The sequence below is a fragment of the Letharia columbiana genome (genome assembly GCF_014066305.1).
Source record: "Letharia columbiana isolate WasteWater2 chromosome Unknown Sc0000002_s0, whole genome shotgun sequence".
Lineage (NCBI taxonomy): Eukaryota > Fungi > Ascomycota > Lecanoromycetes > Lecanorales > Parmeliaceae > Letharia > Letharia columbiana.
Genome location: NW_023501038.1, coordinates 1,172,757 through 1,195,070, shown reverse-complemented (window position 1 = coordinate 1,195,070; position 22,314 = coordinate 1,172,757). Strand labels below are relative to the sequence as shown.

At 29.6% G+C, this 22,314-nt stretch overlaps 3 protein-coding genes across 3 annotated transcripts; 2 read left to right on the top strand and 1 right to left on the bottom strand.

Annotated features, from left to right (window-relative positions):
* Positions 1-14,563: 14,563 nt before the first annotated feature.
* Positions 14,564-18,496, top strand: HO173_001337 (uncharacterized protein; the record flags this gene model as incomplete). The annotated part of the gene is made up of 5 exons (XM_037303277.1): positions 14,564-14,803; positions 14,862-15,331; positions 15,499-16,564; positions 16,778-17,286; positions 17,614-18,496. The coding sequence occupies 5 exons, from the start codon at positions 14,564-14,566 to the stop codon at positions 18,494-18,496; spliced, it is 3,168 nt and encodes a 1,055-aa protein (XP_037169924.1).
* A 278-nt stretch (positions 18,497-18,774) lies between these two features.
* HO173_001336 (uncharacterized protein) lies at positions 18,775-19,506 on the top strand (the record flags this gene model as incomplete). Its single annotated transcript, XM_037303276.1, has 2 exons — positions 18,775-19,158; positions 19,249-19,506. The coding sequence occupies 2 exons, from the start codon at positions 18,775-18,777 to the stop codon at positions 19,504-19,506; spliced, it is 642 nt and encodes a 213-aa protein (XP_037169923.1).
* A 343-nt stretch (positions 19,507-19,849) lies between these two features.
* Positions 19,850-21,759, bottom strand: HO173_001335 (uncharacterized protein; the record flags this gene model as incomplete). The annotated part of the gene is made up of 8 exons (XM_037303275.1): positions 19,850-20,403; positions 20,454-20,728; positions 20,776-21,092; positions 21,143-21,304; positions 21,354-21,389; positions 21,443-21,462; positions 21,522-21,606; positions 21,658-21,759. 8 exons carry the CDS (start codon positions 21,757-21,759, stop codon positions 19,850-19,852), a joined length of 1,551 nt encoding a protein of 516 aa, XP_037169922.1.
* Between the last annotated feature and the right edge of the window lie 555 nt (positions 21,760-22,314).

Here is a 22,314-nt window from a genome sequence, read left to right as displayed (position 1 = left end):
TCTATAAAGAAGCTATTAATATAAATAAACTCGGCTTTAATAAAATAAATATATTTAATTCTTTTATTTAACTCGTTAATATAAATATTTTTTTAAACTCTAATATTATTAATAAATTAGATATTTAAGTAATAACTTACTTTATAATTTAATATTTTTAAAAAATATTAAGATATTATTATTATCGAAATCTTTAAAAAATCTTTCTTTACGAATAAATATCTTATATTATAATTTATTCGAAAGAATTAATAATTCTAATATTCTTCGATTGAGATATTTAACGTTATATATTTATATAAAGATAAAATTAATTATATAGTCTAAATAATATTTAAATTAAAATTCTTCTTAATAATTATTCTAGTTAAAATTTTTATAAATTAACTTATCGAAATTATTAAGCTAATAAATCTTAAAGATTATAATATAATATAACTTCGCGTCTTTTATATATATAAATTAATTTAATATTATAATATTAACTCGAAGTCTTTAATCTTTATAAATATTAAATTATTTAAATATATAGTTAATAATAAAGCTTAATCTAGATAAAAGAGGTTCTTAATCTTAATAATACTCGAGTTTTATAAGAATTATATTTAAGTTAAGATAAAGGGCTTATTTATATATAACTTTACTATCAAATAAATTTATATTAACGAGTATTATAATATAAAATTAAATATCTTCTTAACGTCTATATTAATTATCGCCTATAAGATAAAATAATTTAAAATTATTATTAAAGATCTCGCTTATATATAAAACTTAAGTAAGAAGAAGTAAGTATATCGTAATAGAATAGCGAAGAAGTTTAAGTATTATCTATTATTCGTTTATAAATATTTAATTATATTATAAATTATATTCTTTATTAATATAATAATAATAATTCTATTAATTAAATAGTTATAATAGAAAATAAATATTATTTTATTTAAAATAATAGAAAAGAAATATTATAATATTAAGAAGTATATAAAGAATATAAAGTCTTATCTACGCGCTTTATTAAATAAGAAATTAAAGAGAAATATTAATAAAATATAGATAATTCTAGATAAACTAATAATTAAATAAATAATAAAATCGAGAATTATCGATAACGACGCTTTATTTATAAAGCTTTTATCTTATAAAATAAAAAAGATTATCTACTTATTAAGTAATAATTAGAGAAAAATTCTTTAAGATATTAATTAGATTATTTAAGATTAAATTAAAATCGAGTATTTTATATAATATAATAAAATTTAAAGCTAAGAGTATAATCTATTTAAATTTATATACGAGTTATACTTTAATAAGATCTATAAATATTAAGAAATAATATGATGTAACTCATATATGTAGTATAGTGTAAAGATGTTTATTAATCTATGTGATCTGTAGGCACATATGTACGAAGAGAGACGCGCTAAGGCCTAATGAGGAAGGTATATCGAGTGTAAAGAATTAATCCGTAACAATTGCCTATAAAAAAATAAGAATAGCCATGTCCTCATGGCAAGAAGTATGTATACATGAATGAGTTTTCAAAATGCTGGAAAGGAATGGAGACACCGGGCTAATTAGTGGTATAGATCTCACAAAATCTCCTACCGCAGTGAAAGCTTTTGAATAATGAAATAGATGTTGAAGCAAGACATCGAAGTTTCAATTCGTCCAAATATATATCGTCCGATGTCCTTTAATAATAGTGGGTACAGCCCTCATAAGTGCACCGGTAATCATCGCCTACAGAGGCCCAATGGACCATAGCTTCATTCCCACTACCGTCATGAGTGTTGCCATGGCGATGTGGTATATATCCTGCGGGATGGTATGTAGGGGTTATATGGTAGTTGTCGGCCGGTGTATCGTATACGTAGTCCTCCTCTTTACCTTAGTAGACCTACAGATGTGCAGGCTGTGGCTGTGGCTGCGGCTACACCTACGGCTGTATCTGCGGCTGTAACTGGCGATATAAATATAAGGGTTTATACTACTACTATTACTGTGAACGAGGTTAGTAAAACTGTTAGGGCCTTAAGTAGAGATTAGGTAAATGTGGTTTCCCGTAGCTAGCATAAATCTGGAATCAACTCTACTATTATATCTATACTTAATTAATAAAGCTATTTAAGTCTAATAACGAATCGAGTATTTACTAAAGACTTAATTCGAAATAATAAAAGGTCGTATTAATTCCGAATTTAATATAATCGTTTTAATTAAGACTCTTAATAATTTATAATATCTTCTAAATATAGCTAGAAGTATTCTTCTTATTAGCCGCATCTTTTTAAGTATAATAATACGTCTTTAGCTAAGTAATGAGATCGATATAGCGAAGTCTAAATCGTTTAAGAATTGCGGTATATTATAGTTTAATAATAGTAGCTTAGTTTAAGCCTAACTTAAAGTCGTCTATAAGTTCGTAATAATATTATTTAAATATTATTTTCTTTAATACCGTATTAAAGTAAATTTATATTAGTCGATAATTCTTATAGCTAGTTATACTTCGGATATAATTAATAAATACTTATATATTATCGATATCGTCAAATTCGTTAATCTCCTCTAGTCTTTATCTCTTATCTTTTAATTATAGAACGGAGATTATAGTAGATAAGATTTACTATTAAGAAGGTTAAGAAGACTAATTTAATTGCTATAGAGTTATTTACGAAGTAGATAAAGAAGGTCTTAATCTAGCTTTAGCTATTCTAGTATTTATTCTTTCTTTCATAATAGTTATATTAATAGTTATACTGATAATAATACGCTATATTATTGCTTCTAGCTCTAATATAGTTATAAATAATATATTATCGCCAACGACTTGTTTTTTAGTCTCTTATTATTGCTTTCGACCTCTCGTAGAATTAGATATAATAAGATCGATAGATCTATTAAAAGAATCGATTTAAATATAAGATTTTATTAAAAGATACTCGATAACGCGAGTATATTAAAGGTTCGGCTTAGAGCGTTATACTATTAGGTGTTAATATAGACTTTGCATAAACGTCTGAAATAACGCCTGAATATCCTATAAAGTAGGGCCAGGTGTTACTATTATTTATTAAGGAATAATATAATATAACTCATAAATGTGGTGTGGTGGAAGTATATTTATTAATCTATATGGTCTATAGACACATATGTGCGCAGAGAGGCGCGCTAAGGCCTAATGAGGAAGGTATATCGAGTATAAAGAATTGATTTATAATAATAAACTACGTATTATAATTATTATTTCTAATATTCTTAAATTTTTTAAGGCGTATTAACTAAAGCTAATCGATATTAAGTATTATAATAATAAGAATTATTATAAGCCTAGATAATAGCGATTAATCTTCTAAGCTAGATAGTATAAAGAAGAAATATTTATAATATTTATAAGATAATATATATAATTACTATCTATACGACTTAATAAAAAATATTCTTAAGTTTATTATATTAAAATAGCTAATTAATACTCTCGATAAAGATATCTATAAATATTCTAAAAAGCTAGTAATATTTATAAGTTTTCTCGTAATTAATCTAATTATCGCTCTAATATAGTTTTCTTCTTTATTTTATTAATCTCGAATAATATTAATAAACTCGTAGTAATTTAAGTAAGAGTATTTAGATAATAAAACTCTCTAATACTCTTTAATTATTTAATTTAAAAATCGCGATAATTTAATAATATAACCTTTTAAGAATAATAATAAATCTCACTTTTTTATTTTAATTAAGCGTTCTATAGATATAGATATAACGCTAATAAAAGTTTTTCGCTTTATTAATCTAGATACTAATTAGAAGAAGTAATAAGATATTTAAATAGATAAAAGAGTAGTATAATTATTATAGAAAAATAAAAAGATATATAACTACTACTTAATATTAAATGATTTAAAGAGTCTTAATAATAAGATTTTAAATAGAAATGTGCGAAGAGAGATAGTTCGTTCTTAAATATATAATAATACTATATTATCTTTTTAGATATACTATTTATAAATATACTCGATTATTCTAAAACTTCTATACTATTATAATATATAATTATAATTTAATATTAAATAACTTATAAGATTTAAATAAAAAGATTTTAAATAAGAAGATTAAATAAAAGATATTTAATTTGAAAATTAATATCTATAATAGATATAAGAATAATAATATAAGTAAAGAAATAAAAGATAAGATAATTTAGATATACGATAGATAGAAGAATTAAGAAAAATACACATTATTCTTAAATAGATATTTTAAATATCTAAATAATATATAATATAGTTCGACTTCGTATTATATTATCTAACTTCGATTATTTAACTTAATTATTAATTAATCTTTTAAATAGATAGAATAAATAATATAATAGGGTTTATTAAATAGAGGTCGACTCGTAAGATTTATTTCTAAATTAGAATCTTTATTAATTCTATAATATTCTTTCTAATATATTCTTCTCTAGAATTATTCTACTTCTTTTAGAATTCTATAATTTAATTAATCTTAGATATAGAATATAAATCTTTATAAGTTAGCGTCGCGTTATCTTTATTTATCTTATCTAAATCGTTCTATATTAATATTAATTTAAGAATTTAAATAATATTAATTATCTCGCGTAGTTTAATAATAGAAGAGTTTAATTATAAAAAGATTCGCTTCTTTTTAAAGTAAGAGATAAGAAAGAGATATCTAATTAAGAGCGCGTTTAATATTCTTTATAATTAAACGAAGCTCGATAAGGCCTTTAAGTAATTAAAGAACGCTTTTTCGAGAATCTTTATATCTAATATTCTAAGAAAATAATTAAATAATTACGAATTAAATATAATTATAAAAATTAATTATATATATATATAGACTTATAAACGTAGGCGGCTAAATAAATAATCTATCTTTATTAATAATATTAATTTTATATCGTAATTATATATCTTTAATTAAGCTAGTTTCTATATATATTTAAAAAAGATTATAATTAATATATTAATATTATCTCTTAATATTATTAAGATCTAAATATTAATTCGCGTTATAATAAATAATATCGATTTCGATATATTTACGAATATATTAAAAGAAGATAAAGTATATAACGTTATAATAGATCGAATTATATATTATATCGATAATAAAGATATTAAGATTAATTATTCTCGAAAGTTTAAGATAATTATATTATCGATATATAAGCGAGACTAGAATTCTATATTTTTTATAATTAAAGAATATTAGATAAATAAATATTTATTTTCTATATATATCTATTATTACTAATATATAAAGAGATTATTCGTCTTAAAGAAAGAAAAAGATAATAAAAATATTAAGAGAAATATATAAAGCGATATAATAGTTTAAGTTAACTATTCTCGCTATTAATAAAAGAATTCGAAGTTATAATATATATATATATAAGAAATAATTAGATATTTATACTATAATTATTATATTCTCTAAAATTTAATTAGTTTTAAGAAATTCTATAATATAAAAGGTTTATCTTATTAAAATAATCTATAATCTTTACTTTCTCTAAATATCTCTCTACGCTTTATATAATATAAGATCTTTATCTCTAATATAGTTAGCGTCTTATATTATTTAATAGTATTAAATTTAAATAACTTTTAGAAAATTCGCTAATATAAGTTTTCTTTATAGATTATATTCTAATAGACTTCGATTAAAAAAAATATACGATTTTTATTAAATAGAGAGAGATAGTATAAAAAGCGTTAAAGCTAATATTTAACCTCTATATTTTATCGATAGAGATTATAAAAAGGCGATATTAATTATAATAGAAATATATTATTATATATAAAATAACTTTAAGTCGCTAAAAAGAATTATATATTATTTTTAATAGTTATAAAGTTTACGATAGTATCGTTATTAATAATTATATAAATTATAACTTTATATATAACGCTATCTAAGAGATAAAATATATTATTAATATATCGAAATAACCGTTATTAATAAATATTTATATTAAAAAATCTATAATTATATATATTAAAATAGATATTATTTATAAGAAAATATTTAAGAATAGAGAAATAAATAGAGAAGTATAATTAGAGTAATAATATTTAATAATAGATAATAATTAACTTAGCGTTAATTATTAATAAAAAATTTATTTAATTTAAATAGAAATTATTAGCGAAAATATTATTTAGTTTAAATAAAATATTTAAGTTAAATAAATAATCGAATTTAAATAGAAATTCGACGCGCTTTAATTTAAATAAATTAAAAACGCGTTAATTAATAACCCCTCTTTTTAAATTAATAACTTCTCTTTATTCTTTTATTTTTTTATCTATTTAAATATATTTATTTCTATATTTTATTTATTATTATTTTTAATATTTAATATTAATTTTATTCTAACTTTTAATAACGATAAAAGATTTATAATACTTTATATTCTACTAAGTAAGTTTACTACGTTTAAATTATAGAGATTATAAAAATTTTAAAGTAAAACGCGAAAAAGAGAATAGCGATAAAGAGAGTTAAAAATGCTAGAAGAGAGAAGAAAGCTAAGGAGATAGAAAATATAAATTATAATCTATTTATTCGCGAAGATATTATTAATTATATATTAATAGAAAGCGAGTAAAATAAAGAAGACTAATAAGAGAAAAAGACGCGTTAAAGAATATAAATAGATAGATCTTAAATCGCTTAAATATCGTAGAATATATAAGTTTAAGAAGAATATATATATAGTATCTAATTACGACGGTAATAAATTCTTAAATAATTTTATTAGTTTATAGAAGATAAAGAAGTTATTAATAATTATAATTATTATATATAATAAAGCTTCTCTTAATATTAATAATACTCTCTTAGTTTTATATACTATTATAGATATTAAAAAAGATCTCTTTTTTAAAATTAAAGATAAAGGCGAAGGTTATAAACTCGATATATTTTTATTTAATTTATATCTTCTATTAGATTAATATCTTAATAGAAAGCGATAGAAAGACTTTTATTTAAACTTCGATTAAATATTAAAGTTATTAAATCTAAGATAAAGAGTAGTAATATTAATTATTAATTAATTAGTTTTAGAATTAAATAATATTAATATAAACTAGCTAATATAAATTATAGAATTTAAAATAATTCTTATTAATAATAAAGAATTAGAATTAATAAGGCGAAGTAAAAATATATTATATAATTAAATATCTAGATTAATAAATATATATTAAGTCGAGATAGAAAATAATTTATTAAGAGGAATTATCTTTATAATAATAAAGTTAGAGTATTTTATATAAAGCTTTAATATAAGAATAAGTATATATTCTAAATATAATAGAATAATAATTAAATCGCTATAAATAATTCGATATTAAAAAGTATTATATTAAATAAAGTCATTAGGCGCTATTATATCGAAGCCGCATTATTAATATATAGCTCGTTTAAGTCTTTTATTAATACGTCTATTAAATAAAATAAAAGAATTTAGAGCTTCGTTAACGTTTTTAATAATATTAAATTATATATTATTAATAGATTAGAATAAAGAAAGATATATAGATTATATTTTATAAGATAACTCGAATAAAGATAATCGTTAGATTATATTTTAAGATAATTTAATATAATTAGAAAGACGCGATTATAATATTAAGAAAGAGTATCTTAATATATTTAAAACGATAAGAGTTATCTTATTTATAATAATTATAATTAATAAAAATCTTAAATATTTAAATCTTTAAAAGTTAAGTCTCTAATTAAAGTATTATATTAACGCGCTTAGTTAAGTAATAATTAAAATATAAAGAAATTAAAAATAATAACTTTATAAGAATACTCGATTTATATAAAATATTGATAATTAATCTATAAGTTTCGAGGCGAAAAAGGTATTAATATTCTTAATTAATTATTATTATTAATACTTTAAACTTTTTTTAATAAGAATATAGCTTTTTAACTATATAGGCGATTTTCGTTTAATCTTAATAAAGAAAATTCGAGATATTATTTAATCTTATCTTAAGATTTATATAATATTATTATTTAAAGATTTAAAGACGATAGTTAGCGACTTATTAGTTAATCTTTAATTTATATATCAAGATCTATAAAATAGATAAAATATAATATATTTTATAAAATTTAGATTAATTAGCTTCTTTAGCTAATAATCTCTAAAATAAAAAATACTTCTTATCTTAATTAATAATTATATTATTATATAAAATTTTCTTTTATAATAAGAGAGTATTTCTCGAATTTAGATAAAGAAGTAAGTATCTTTAATTACTCTTATTTAATAATACTATAATTCTTATAATAACCGCTCTTTATTATAATCTAAAAAATTATAATTTTAAATATTTTTATATTAAAAGATAGAATAATAAGAAAGTCGAAGATAAGCTCTTTACTATTATTTTACTACTTATATAATTATAATATTTCTTAAAAATATATAAGTATATTAAGAAATTTTAAAGAGATATAGAATAATAGAAAAGACTTATTATATATTATATATTATAATAATATATTTTAAAGATATATCTTAGATTAATAAGAAAGATATAGAGATTCTTTAAATTAAATAATCTATATAAGAATTCGCTAGATAATATTATTAAGAAATTAAGCTTCGTAAGCGCTTTAAGAAAAGTTATATTAAGATTTATTAATACTAAATTATTTAAGAGATTAGATTTAAATTTACTCGAAGATAATAAGAGGATCTCGCGGGCTATTAAGAAATAATCGATATATAAAATAACTAAATAGAAAAAAACCGGTTTAATAAATAATAATTAAAACTTGAATCTCTCTAAGCTCGAAGTATAAATACTTCGCGTTTTAGTAAATAAAGAGAATAAGTAAAAAAGGCTAAACTTTAGTATATTATCTATAACTTTACTATAGCGAATAAGAGAAAAGACGGTTTATAAAGAGAATAAATATCTATAAAATAATAAAGTTATATTAAATAAGAAGGAAAAATATAAAGAATATATAATGTAGTAAATAGAATAGAAAAGATTAATCTCTTTATCTACTAAGCGAATTAAATAAGAATTAATAAAGAATTAAGCACCGCTATAGCGCTTAAAATTCTAATTATTTAAAAATCTATATTTTAAAAATTATAAATATTATTAATATTATAATAAGATATCGCGATAAATCTTAAATTGATAACTTTTACTAGATATCTAAAGATATTAAATTTAATTCGAATTAAATACTCTAGAGACGTTATTATAATCGATAATATTATCTAATTTAAATACGCTATAAATATTAATATTATTAATAAAACTAGTTAATCTAGAATTTTTATAAATATTATTATAATTAATAATATTATTTAACTTAAATAATCTCGAAAATCTCTTTAATATATATTTAATTAGTCGAATTAAACTTTTAATAAATTTTATTATTATTAATAATATTATCTAATTTAAATAATTTAAAGAATCTATTTTATATATAGTTTCTCGAATTTTTAGATATATACTATTAAATTAATAGTTTATAGTCGCTTTAAAATCTAATCGATCTAAATAAATACTATCTTAGCTTATTAAACGCGAAGTTTATTATATTTAATTATTAAACTAATAAAAAGAATTAAATATAGATAAAGTCTACTTAATAAACTAAATTATACTTATAATATAAATCCGACGAAAATCGTGCGAAAAGAAACTTTTTAGATTTATAGATGATATAATTAATATATAGAATTATTCTTCGAATTCTATAAGAATTTAATAAAAATTATTTTTTTTCGAAAACTTCGAAAAATAAGTATATTCGAAATATTTATATTTTAAATATATTCGAAGTAATTAAAGCTTAAATATATTAATAACTTCTTTTATATATATAATATTTTTAAGTTATTAATTATTCGAGTTTTATAAAATTCTCTTAAGATATTATTAGATTATTATTTTAATTATAGAGATATTAAATAATATAAAGTATATTATAATCTATACTCTATTTATCTTAATTATATAATTTTTAAAAAATTTATCTCTTATAATTTATTAGATATTATATTTCTTTTTATTAAAAAAAATAAGTTTTATAAACTTCGAGATTTTTATTAATATCTATAAGATTATTTTAAAATTAAGTTAGAAAATATTAAGGAAACTACTTCGAATTTAGAGAAAATTTTATTATATTTCGAAGTTTTTAAATCTTATTAAATTTATTTTTTAAGAAATATTATATTTATTAAATTTACGAAAGACTTAACCCTTTTAAAAGTTAGAAATATTTATCTATTCTAGATATAAAGAAGATATATTAAATTAAGAATATTATTAATTATAATATATATAAAAGAATTTAATTTCTATTAAATCGTATTAGATAAAATCTACGATAAATTTAAATCTCGAGACTTTTAAAGAGAATTAAAATTCGAAATTCTCGAAGATATAGATTAATCTTAAAATTTAAGATTTTTAAATTTATCTTTAAATTAATATATCTTTTTATATTATAATATAATTAATATCTAATTAATTCGAGAATTAAAAAACTTAATCTAATAATATTCTAAGATAAGAATTTTATTAATTTTAAATAAATATTAAAAAGTAATTATATAGATTAAAGTTATTATAATATATTCTCGAGTATCTTTCTAAATTTAAAGATTTAAAGTTTTTAAGATTAATAAAGATTATTATTCTAGCCGAAGTTCTATTATACTATTAAATCGAAATAACTTTTCAAATTTTTTAATATTTATTACTCTTATACTAATATATATCTTTTTTATTTATATCTACTCTCTATAAATTAATATTTATATTTTTCGAGATTATAAGATAATTAGAAAATACGAATCTTTTTATAATAAATAATTTTTATATATTTTAAAATAAATATAGAAAGTAAAGAATTTTCTTACTATTTTTTATTCGAATCTTTCAAATATTATTAACTCTCTCTATCTTATATATTATTATAATATTAAAAAATAAGAGCTCGCATTTTTAGAGTATAACTATATATATTTAATATCGTTTTCTTTATTATTCGAGATTCTTAATCTATCTAATTATAATTATATAATATATAAATTTATAAAATAATTAATTTCGATAAATACTCTTTAAAAATATTAAGTTTATCTTCGAAGTTTTTAAATTTAATATAAATAAATATTTAAAATAATTAATACTATTTATAATATAGTTCTAAAGTTTTCTTATTTATCGAAGCTTAAATAGTTTATTTAATTTAATAAAAAGAATTATAACTTTTCTAATCTTCTATTTTATTAATATATAAATCTTTAATATTTTTAAATTATTCTAATTCTAAAGTCTTAATATATTCTTTATTTTTAAAGGCTTTAATTTAATTATCGATTTTAAATTAATCTTAGTCTTAAAAAATTAATCTCTCTAATATTAATAAACGATTTATTTATTATCTTCGAATTAATCGAAGTAATAGAATTATAGAATAAGTTATTTTTTATAAATAGAATATCTCTTAATATTTCACTTAATTTACTTCTCGCTATATAAAAAAAAATATCTTTAAAATTCTTAAATAAGATCTTAATAAATATTTTATAAATTTCGAAGTATTAGCGAAATATTATAAGAATCGAAATCTTCGAAAATTTAAAAGAAAAATCTACAAAATCGTAAATAAACTACGATTTTTAATTAAAATATTAATCTTAAAATAAAAGCTCGAGATTTTTATACTTCTTAATAAATTACTATTTTTTATAAAACTCGATTAGTCTATATTAACGCTAGGCGAAGAATATATTAATAAATTAATAAATTAATAAATCTTATAAATTTCGAGATTTAAAAATTTAGAAGATTATTTTATTTATATAAAGATTTATATAGTAAAGCTCTAGTATCTTAATTATTAAATATTACGACCTTTTAAAATAATTCTTTAGCTCTTATATTATAAAGATCGTAATATTATCTTAAAAGATTTAAAAATAAATTTTAAAAAAATCGTTTTATACTTAATCTTAGTTAAGATTAATTAAATTAAAATAAAAAAAGATATTAATCTTTAATTAATATTTAAATTATAATTAAATATCGAAATTTATTATATTATATATCTAAATCGAGATAAAATAATATAAGAATTCTAGATATTTAATATTTATAAAACTCGAATTCTTTGAAGACTAGATTATACTTCGAATAAAACGAACTTTTAATTAGTATAATTAAGATTTATACTCTTAAGATATCTTATATTATACTTAAGTTCTTTAAAAATAAAATCTCGAATACTATATTTTTAAGTTAATTATCTAGAGATATATCTTAATTAATTTAAAAATAGAATAGTTATAATTTCTTACTAGTTATTTAAATTTAAGTTATTTAAATTTTTTATAAATATTTTAATCGAGTTTATTTATTATAATCTAAGTCTTAAAAGTATATAAAGAAATTATATAATACTATAAAGATATTATATCCTTAAACTTTTTAAAGATTATTTAAATAATTTATTTATTTAGATAATATTTATTTATTATTAAAAGTTCGAAAGCGATAAGACTATATAGACTTTTATATTAATAAAATTTACGAAATATAGAAAAGAGATATTAAAGACTTAAAGTATCTTATTTAAATAGACTCGATATACTCGAAAGATAGATAATACTTAAATAGTCTTATAAGCTTTAATAAAGTTAAGTTTAAAAGAGTCTATTATTTTATTTTAATATTAAAAAGAAAGTAATAGAGTATAAATAAAAGATCTTTATAGTAAAGTAAAACGATTTTAATAATATCGAGAAATATAATTAGTTTAAGATAGTAATAATAATAGCGAAGAAAATAAAGACTCTTAGTTATATAGATAGCTAATATAAATATTTATAAATATAATAAAATTATTTATAAGTATAATAGAAAGATTCGAAATTATCGTTATTATTATTACTATAATAATTTCGAAGTAGAAAAAATAACTCTAGAATTTTAAATTAAAAGATAAAGTTCGCCTCGAAAGTTTCGAATTTTCGCGTAAGATTTAGTACTTTATAAAGATCTCGAAAATTTTAAAGTATTTTTAAGATTATTTTAAATTAATTATAAAATTATTATAAAAGTTTCGAATTATTTTTTAAAGTCTCGAATATTTCGAGTTTATAATAATAGAATTATCGCGAAGATTTCGAATTATTTATAAATTTATTATAAATCTTTTATATATAATAAAAATATATTAAATAACTAAGTTATTAAATTTATTTAAAAAAAAAAATTATAATATTTATATATTATAAATATTATTAAAAATATAATATTTTATATAATAGATTAGAGTATTTTATATAATAAAGAAAAAAAGCGTTAAAATATAAAAAATAAATAAAAAAGTTAAGTAAATTTTATAGTTTCTTTATATATATTAAGATATAAAAAATAATAAATAAAAAAATAAAAAATAAAAATAAAAAATAAGTAAGTATATTAATAAAGAAAAGAATTATTATTTAATATATATTTAATATATATAGAATAGTTATTAATATTTACTTCTAGAGAATTTAGATTTTTTATTAACTCGAAATTATCGTTCGAAATTATTATTCGAAATTATTATTCGAAATTATTATTCGAAATTATCGTTTATAATTATCATTTGAAATTATTATTCGAAATTATTATTTAAAATTATTATTTAAAATTATCGTTTATAATTATCGTTTAAAATTATTATTTAAAATTATCGAAATTATAATTACGATAATTTCGAGTTACTTAAATTTTTATTAAGAGTAATTATTTTAAATAATTATTAGATAACTTTAAATTTAAGTTTATTATATTTATTAGCTAAATTTATATATATAGAGAATATATTTAATATAAGTTAATAACTATTCTCTTAATAGTAGTAATTATCTCTAAAACTCGAATTTTTCGCTATAATAAAAATTCGCGAAAAATTCGCGCTTTATACTCTTATAATTTCTCTTAAAATAATATCTATATATTAATATCTATTAATATTTTAACTATTTTTAATAGAAATCTTAAATAATATTATTATATTTATTAAGAATAAATAAGTAATTAAGCTAGCTATAATAACGCTATTATAGAGCGAAAATATCGAATTCCGGTTGTTTTAATTATTTGATATTAGAGGGTAGGGCTTAGCGTGGATTACTGTTCAGTCGCGCCTGGACGGTTACCAGACCCCGTTGAAGGCCGCATTCCCATAGAACTAGGACCCATCGGCAGTTGAGTTTGCCCCTAAAGTTGGCCTCCGAAAGTCGGGATCATGACCCCTCAGTGGCATGACACTTTGCACAGCTGTTAACGTCTTTTCTTGTTTGATGTGTTTTTGGTTTGTTTCCTCGGAACATATTCAATGGACTGCTAGTACACTCAGGACATAATCGCCTCTTTCTTGTACATCCCTTACTTGCTTCACTGTGAATCTATACTTCATACATCAGTTGGTGTACTTCTTCTGAAGCCGTCAAAGTGGTCCAGCCATGGCGCCCACAGCAACAGCAGACTCCATGGTAGATGGAAACATACCGATTGAAGAGGAAGATCTGATAATTTCCGATGACCTCCTACGCCTCAGAGCTGCAGATAAGACACAAGTGCCATTACTGTGCTTCCCAAAGTCTGAACAAGGTACTATTGACTACGAAAAGTTTACAGGCAAGGATATAGATCGATTCGTGGATCAGGCAGCAAAGTACTATATGAGATGCGGATTACATCCTGTGAGTGAGGCAATTGGGCATGTCCTGCTCTCAGCGTGTGGCTTATGGAGGATCCCAGACCAAGAGCAGCCATGAGACACCTCCAGTGATCGCCCTGCTAGGTCCCACAGACCTTGCGTACATAATCACATTCTTTGCGCTTGCCAGGTTAGGCTACACATCGCTATGCCTCTCGCCTCGACTCGCACCCAACGCATGCGAGAAGCTGATACGAGAAACGGGTGGAGTTGCGATAATACCGGGGAAAACCACACAAATCGCCTCCCTTGTCGCCCACACACAAGAGCTCGTAAAAATTGAAAGGATAAATTTGATATCCCGAGAAGATTTTGATAAGCCAGCATCAAAGGAGCCACAATTTCAGCGCCAGAATGTAGACCGGAAGGCGGAGAAAGAATGGACTCTAGGTATTCTGCACTCGTCCGGCTCGACTGGGCTGCCTAAACCAATCTATCTTCCCCATCGACGTCTCATGATGAAGATACCTGCACCGAAGGAGCAGACCGAGTTCACTACTTTTCCTTTCTTGTAAGCCACATCTCTGAGTTCTCTCTTCCTCGTCGAGACTGTTTTTGATTCGCGAGACATGTTGAAGGAACGAATTACCCATTCTGCCACCCAATCCATTTCTTAAAGTTGTCTTATTACTCGAATCTTTGTCCACCAATGGGAATGCTGACTTCGAAATGTGCTAGTCACGGATATGGGAGCTGGGTAGTAGTACATGGCATGATGGATAGGAAGACGGTTTACATGTACAATCCTAGCTTACCCGTGACGGCGGACTATGTTATCAAAGTACTCCATCATGTCAAGCCCGATATACTGCATGTGGTGCCATACACAATGGAGCTTCTCGCCCAGACTGAGAGGGGAGTTGATGCAATGAAAACTTGTAAAAGGGTGATTTTCTCTGGGAGTGGCGCTCCCGATTATCTGGGAAATGATCTGGTTGCAAAAGGCGTCAACGTAGAAACACTATGGGGTGCAACAGAAATCGGTAGCCTTGGTACCTCGTCCAACCGTGCCCCAGGGGATAATTCGTGGGACTATATTCGGATACCACCGCCTGTGGCGAAGTACATATGGATGAAGCCTTTGGGAGACGATACATATGAATGCATATACCTACACGGATTGGAAGCGCTTGTTGTTTCCAATTCTGACGATCCACCGAAGTCGTTCCACTCAAAAGACATATTTGTCAAACACCCAGAATTGGATGCTTGGAAACATGTTGGTCGTTTGGATGATCGTCTGACCTTGATCAACGGCGAGAAAATTCTCCCCTTACCAACGGAAGGCCGAGTTCGACAAGACCCGCTCATCAGAGAGTGCTGTATCTTCGGCACTGGTAAGTCGATACCTGGTATCTTCGTTTTCAAAAACGACGAGTCGAGGGATATGCCTGACGAAGGATTCATCAACGCTATTTGGCCTACTATACAAGAGGTTAACGCTCAAATCGAGAGCTTCTCACAGATCAGTAAGGAAACCATAGTGCCTTTTGGAGCCGAGGTCGATTACCCAAAGACAGACAAAGAATCGATCAAGCGCTCGCAAATCTATCGTGTTTTTGCTAAAGATATGGAACTCATGTACGATAAGCTCGAATATACTGGGACTGGCACCTTGCAGCTCGATATACCTGCGATGGAGGATTGGATCATGAAGACGTTCAGGGAAACTCTAAGCGTGCAAATTTCAAGTCCCCAAGACGACTTTTTCGCCGCTGGGGTCAACAGTCTAACAGCGATACAAGTACGTACATTCCCGAGTCAGTCCTCCCTATTTGGTATCCAATTTCCACAAGCCCATTCTTCGGAGGAGAAAGCCCTTTCAAGTCGCTAGAACTGTCCTAATACTAGAATCACAACCATGTCCCAGGATCAAAAGGCTTTCTACCTTTGAAAATCATCTGGTTTCTCGGTTCCATAGCTGTAAAGAGAGACGCTGACTCCGGAATCTGAGCAGATGAGGGGCCTGATACTGAAAGATCTCGATCTTGGTGGCAACCACAGGAAACTCGGTCAAAATGTGATCTATGATACCGCGAATGTGGCTGGTCTGGCAAGATACCTCGATGCGCTCAGGGTTGATGACCTAAGGCCAGAGGATGATGAAAATGAGATTGAGGAAATGGAGGCCATGATCAAGAAATACTCGACATTCCAAAAGCATGTTTCGGGCTCATCGCCCGCTCCTGAAGGCCATATCGTTGTCCTCACAGGCTCTACTGGATCTTTGGGAACTCACATTCTGGCCTTACTTCTCACCCGGCCTGATGTGCACAAAGTTTACTGCTTGGTCAGGCGCGAGAATCCTCAGGAAAGAGTCCTGGAGGCTTTGCGACAGAGGAACCTGAGCGTACCAGATACAAAATTCCCAGTCGCTTTGACTAGTGATCTAAGTAAAAAAGATCTTGGCCTGTCACCAGACATGTTTAACAAGTTACAAAGCGAGACTACGACCATCATCCACAGGTATGTTTCCTCCCCTGGTTGTGCTCCCAAGACTTGTCCAATGACGCGCTTTTGTATCATGTAACCGGGGGAGGGGGGGAGGCTTGTCTCGATTGTGCTCTTTGATCTCTTGACAGAAAGAGCCTCTACCTCACGTTGGGCTCTTTGGACTTGGTTCAAGCCGCGACCTTGTGGCATAAACAAAAATCATTCCTGCGATGTGTTCCTTAGACTTGTCCTGCGAAGCGTGCTGGTATTGCCAATAGGGATTTCCCCTCGGGTTGTGCTCTTCTGATATCACTCCGCCTTGGATTTGGAAAAGAGCATGCTGACTCCGAAATTCTCAAGCGCATGGGCCGTGAATTTCAGTTTAGGCATTCGCAGTTTCGAAGAACAGCACATCAAAGGGGTCCACAACCTTGCCCAATTCTCTCTTTCCGTCTCGACTCCCGCACCGGCCCATTTCTTCTTCTGCTCCTCCATCGCCACCGCCCTAGGAACTTCTACACCTGCCATCATCCCAGAGACACCCATCTCTGATCTCAAAGCCGCGCTTCCTCAAGGCTACGCACGCTCTAAGCTCGTCAGCGAGCGCATAATTTGTAACGCAGCTGGAGATGCGGGTGCTTTGACACGCATACTACGCATCGGTCAGATTGTCGGCGATGGGCAAATGGGGCTGTGGAACGATACCGAAGCAATACCGCTGATAATTCGCTCGGCGCTCACGCTGAAAGCGCTACCAGCTCTTAATGAGACCGAGTCCTGGCTACCCGTCGACATCCTAGCAACCACCATCCTCGACCTTGCAGGCATTTCTACCGGCACCATCCCGGTTTCCGACTCTGAGACAAATCTGGTCTACAATCTCGAGAGTCCTCACACCTTCTCCTGGACCAGCTCCCTCCTCCCTGAACTGCAACGCTCAGGCCTCGAATTTTCGACGGTCCCTGTCGTCGAATGGTTACAGAAGCTGCGAGAGTATGAGAAGAACGGTGGGGACCCGGAGCGAAACCCCGCTGTTAAGCTGATTGATCACTTCGAAAGCATGTATGGAAAGGAGAAGACCGGGGATGTCAAATTTGAGATCGAGACTGCGGTGAAGCATAGTCCGGCCTTGAGAGAGACACCAAGGCTAGTCGAAGACGGATATATCAGAAAGTTCGTGAAAGCTTGGTTGGAGAAGTGGAAAGGAGAAGGGAAAGGTCTACAAGTTGAAAGCTCTGGGTAGAGAGGCAACCCAATGTAATTATTGAGTAAAACATGCCCGTACTTAAGCTCTTGTCTGTAAGAATGAATGAGGGTGAACACCAGTGACATGCATAATCACCTAGTATTCCAACACAGCGTGAAGAAAGTGTCCAACCCTCAAACACAGTGAAGCAATATAGCGGCTTCATTCCGCGATTATCAGTCTACAGTGATGGCATCCACCAGCATAAAAGGTACCTCCTCCACAATCTTCTCTCCACACCTCTCCGGCCTCCAGAACCGAAAAATAAATCAACCATGGCCCACAAAGCCATCTCCATCTCCATCCCCCTCTCCCTCTCAAAAGCACCACGCCGCATCCTCCCCTCCCTCTCCCTCTCCCTCTCCCTCTCCCAACCCAGAGCGCCTACATCCTCAAGCGACCCCATCAACCCACCCCGCCCGTCCTCCTTTCCCACAACGCAACCGCACCGCAAACTCCACAACGGACAACTCCGACCCCAGCCCCGGACCCGAAGCCGCGCCTTCACAACCGCCCCCCCGCGACGCGCCGCCAAGGCCGAAGCGGCAGAGATCTCGCCGGATGAGTACCACAGGATATCCGACCGGTACATCGACGGTCTGGTCGCGCAGCTAGAGGAGATGCAAGAGGAGCGGGAAGAGGTGGATGTGGAATATTCCGTCCGTGCCCCATTCCCCCCCCCAGCACTTTCACTTCCCCCACCACTGGTCCTACCCTACGTACGTACTGACGTCCGTCCCATGACCCAGGCCGGCGTATTGACCTTGCTCTTCCCGCCCCACGGCACCTACGTCCTCAACAAGCAGCCGCCGAACAAGCAGATCTGGCTCAGCAGTCCGGTGTCCGGGCCCAAGCGATACGATTGGGTCGTGCGCGGTGCGGACGGTGACGGGGCGGAGAAGGGGGAGTGGGTGTATTTGCGGGATGGGAGTACGTTGAGCGGGTTGCTGGAGGAGGAGGTTGGTGTCGCGCCTGGAGTGGGGGAGGGGGAGGGGGAGGGGTTGTGATTGGGGAGAGATGGGTGAGGATGTTGGGAGGGGCTTTTGGCGGTGGGTGTTCCGATAGGGGGAATGGAGTTGACTTTGGTACTGCGGTTTAGCGGCATGGAGAGGCATACCCATTGCATTGCGAGAGGCGTTGGTTACTTACTTACTTGCATTCAGGCATGTGGATAAGGGTTCAAGGTCACCGTGGAGCCTCCGGCGATGGACTATGGGTAGAGGATAGAATTCGGCATCTTGTATAGCTTTACATTCTATGCGAAGCATGCAGTCAATGCCAAATGTATACACATTACTCCACAGCCCTCCAGCACACCGCATCTATTCCGCTCCAGCCTTTGATCCTACCCTACGTCTCAATCAAGTCCTCATTCTGTTCCCCATCCGTCTGCTGCTGTCCGTGCTCTCCATCCTGCTCCTCATTATCCCTCGTGTCTTTGTTCCCTCTCTTACCCTTACCACTGCGTTGGTAGAACTCATCTAGGATCTTCTTCGGAATACGATTCAGCAACTCCTTGGGGTATATACGCAGCAAACTCCATGCTAGGTCGATAGACTCGTATATTGTGCGTGACTCGTAGGCAGATTGGGAGATGAAAGTACGTTCGAATTTGTCAAGGAATTCGAGGGAGAGCTTGTCTTCGGAGGAAAGAGCTTCTTCACCAACGACTGCTTTCATAGATGCTGCGTCTCGGCCGATGGCATATTTGGCGTAGAGTTGGTTGGAGACATCGCCGTGGTCTTTGCGGGTATGGCCTTCGCCGATGGCGGATTTCATGAGACGGGAGAGGGATGGGAGGACGTTGATGGGTGGGTAGACACCTTTGTTGTGGAGTTGACGGTCGATGAAGATCTGACCTTCGGTGATATAGCCAGTAAGATCAGGAATGGGATGTGTAATATCTGCAGGGGAAAGTCAGCTTCTTCCGAAAAGGAGACATTGCCTGCCGTACCGTCGTTGGGCATAGTCAGGATCGGAATTTGGGTGATTGACCCATTGCGACCTTCAACACGACCAGCACGCTCGTAGATTGTGGACAAGTCAGTGTACATGTAACCTGGGTATCCACGCCGACCTGGCACTTCTTCTCTTGCTGCCGAGACTTCGCGAAGAGCATCACAGTACGCTGTTAGATCTGTGAGGATGACCAGGACGTGCTTTTCTAATTGGTAGGCGTAGTATTCGGCAGTTGTTAGGGCGAGACGAGGGGTGATGATACGTTCGATACTGCCACTGTAAGCACAAATGCAAGCTGCAGAGCAAAGGAATCTTACGTAGGATCGTTTGCTAAGTTCAAGAATAATGTGACTCTCTCCATACTTCCATTCTCCTCAAAATCTCTTGTGAAGAATCGACTTGTCTCCATATTGACACCCATAGCCGCAAAGACAATGGAGAAGTTCTCCTCATGACCATCGTGGACGTCCTTTGTAGGCTTGTTGACCAAGCCAGCTTGACGACATATCTGCGCGGCGATTTCGTTGTGCGGTAGACCGGCAGCGGAGAAGATAGGTATCTTTTGCCCGCGGGCAATCGAATTCATCGTGTCTATTGCTGATATTCCTGTTGCAATCATCTCTTCTGGGTAGACCTGGCTGCCTGTCAGCTTGGGATATCGTGTTAGGTGCGTTACAAACGTACTCGGGAGTAGGGATTGATCGGACTGCCGTTAATGTCGAGGTAATCTTCCGCAAGCACCTTGGGCCCTTTATCAATGGCTCTGCCTGATCCATCGAAGATGCGCCCCAGCATGTCCTCAGACACTCCGATCTTGAGATTGTGCCCAGTAAATTCTACTTTGGTCTACTGACTGTCAGCGGTGTGCTCGACAGTCTACAGAGTCTTCTCTGACCTTCTTGACATCGATACCGGAGGTGCCTTCAAACACCTATCTAGGATCAGCACTGAGGAAAGGCTCCAGGTAGCTTCAAGGTGGATTACTTGGACAACAGCTCGATTCCCTGATCACACGCAGCGTCAGCCCACTCTAGTTGCGAGGCACAGGTGGGAGGGGTTGTACCTCGAGCTTCCAGCACCTGTCCCGATCTCTCTGAGCCATCTGGTAGGGTCAAGGAGACGATCTCGTTGTATCTAGGAAATTTGACCTGACGCATTCATATCAGCTAATGTTCCTAGAATTCTGCTCGTGGTCCTACATTATCTAGAATGACCAAAGGTCCATTGACACCTCCAATTGTATTGTAGCGGATTCGAGGGTGGATAGTAGTCATGCGGGGGTCCTGCACTTCGTTCGCCATTGTAGATGGCGCCTTGAGGAATAGAAGTCCACAATGAACTTGTGATGTGAGCGGAAAAGGCTGTGAAGTTTGTGTCCAAGTTGTCCCAATCTATTGTCCCTCTGCCTTCAAGCTGTAGTGTTTCAAAGGATCACGGAGGGTCTCCGCGGTTGCTGCTCTTAGCTCGCCAAGCCGATGCGTTTCTCAATTCCTAAGGTACAGCTGATAACTCTAGCCAGACTTGGGGGCATGTCGCTAAGTCACAGCTCAATTGCCTAGAATCAATCTCTACGCAGTGCTCCCATGCGGGTTTGGCGAAGTACGAGAGCTTAGAGCGAATGTCCATCGAGCTAATCCTACGTACTATGCCGTTGTATGCACTGGATTGTTGCATGTAGTCAAATCGTGGTATCTGGCTTACGGAGCTTCCTGCTACATACATGCAAAAGAAAAAAAGACTACTCAAAAACGGAGCTTGTCTCGCCGTAACCCAGAATCTTGACACCATCGTTCACATACCTTGGCCAACGATGGCGTGGACAGCAGGCTAATTGGAGCCTTAGCAGGATGTGGGAC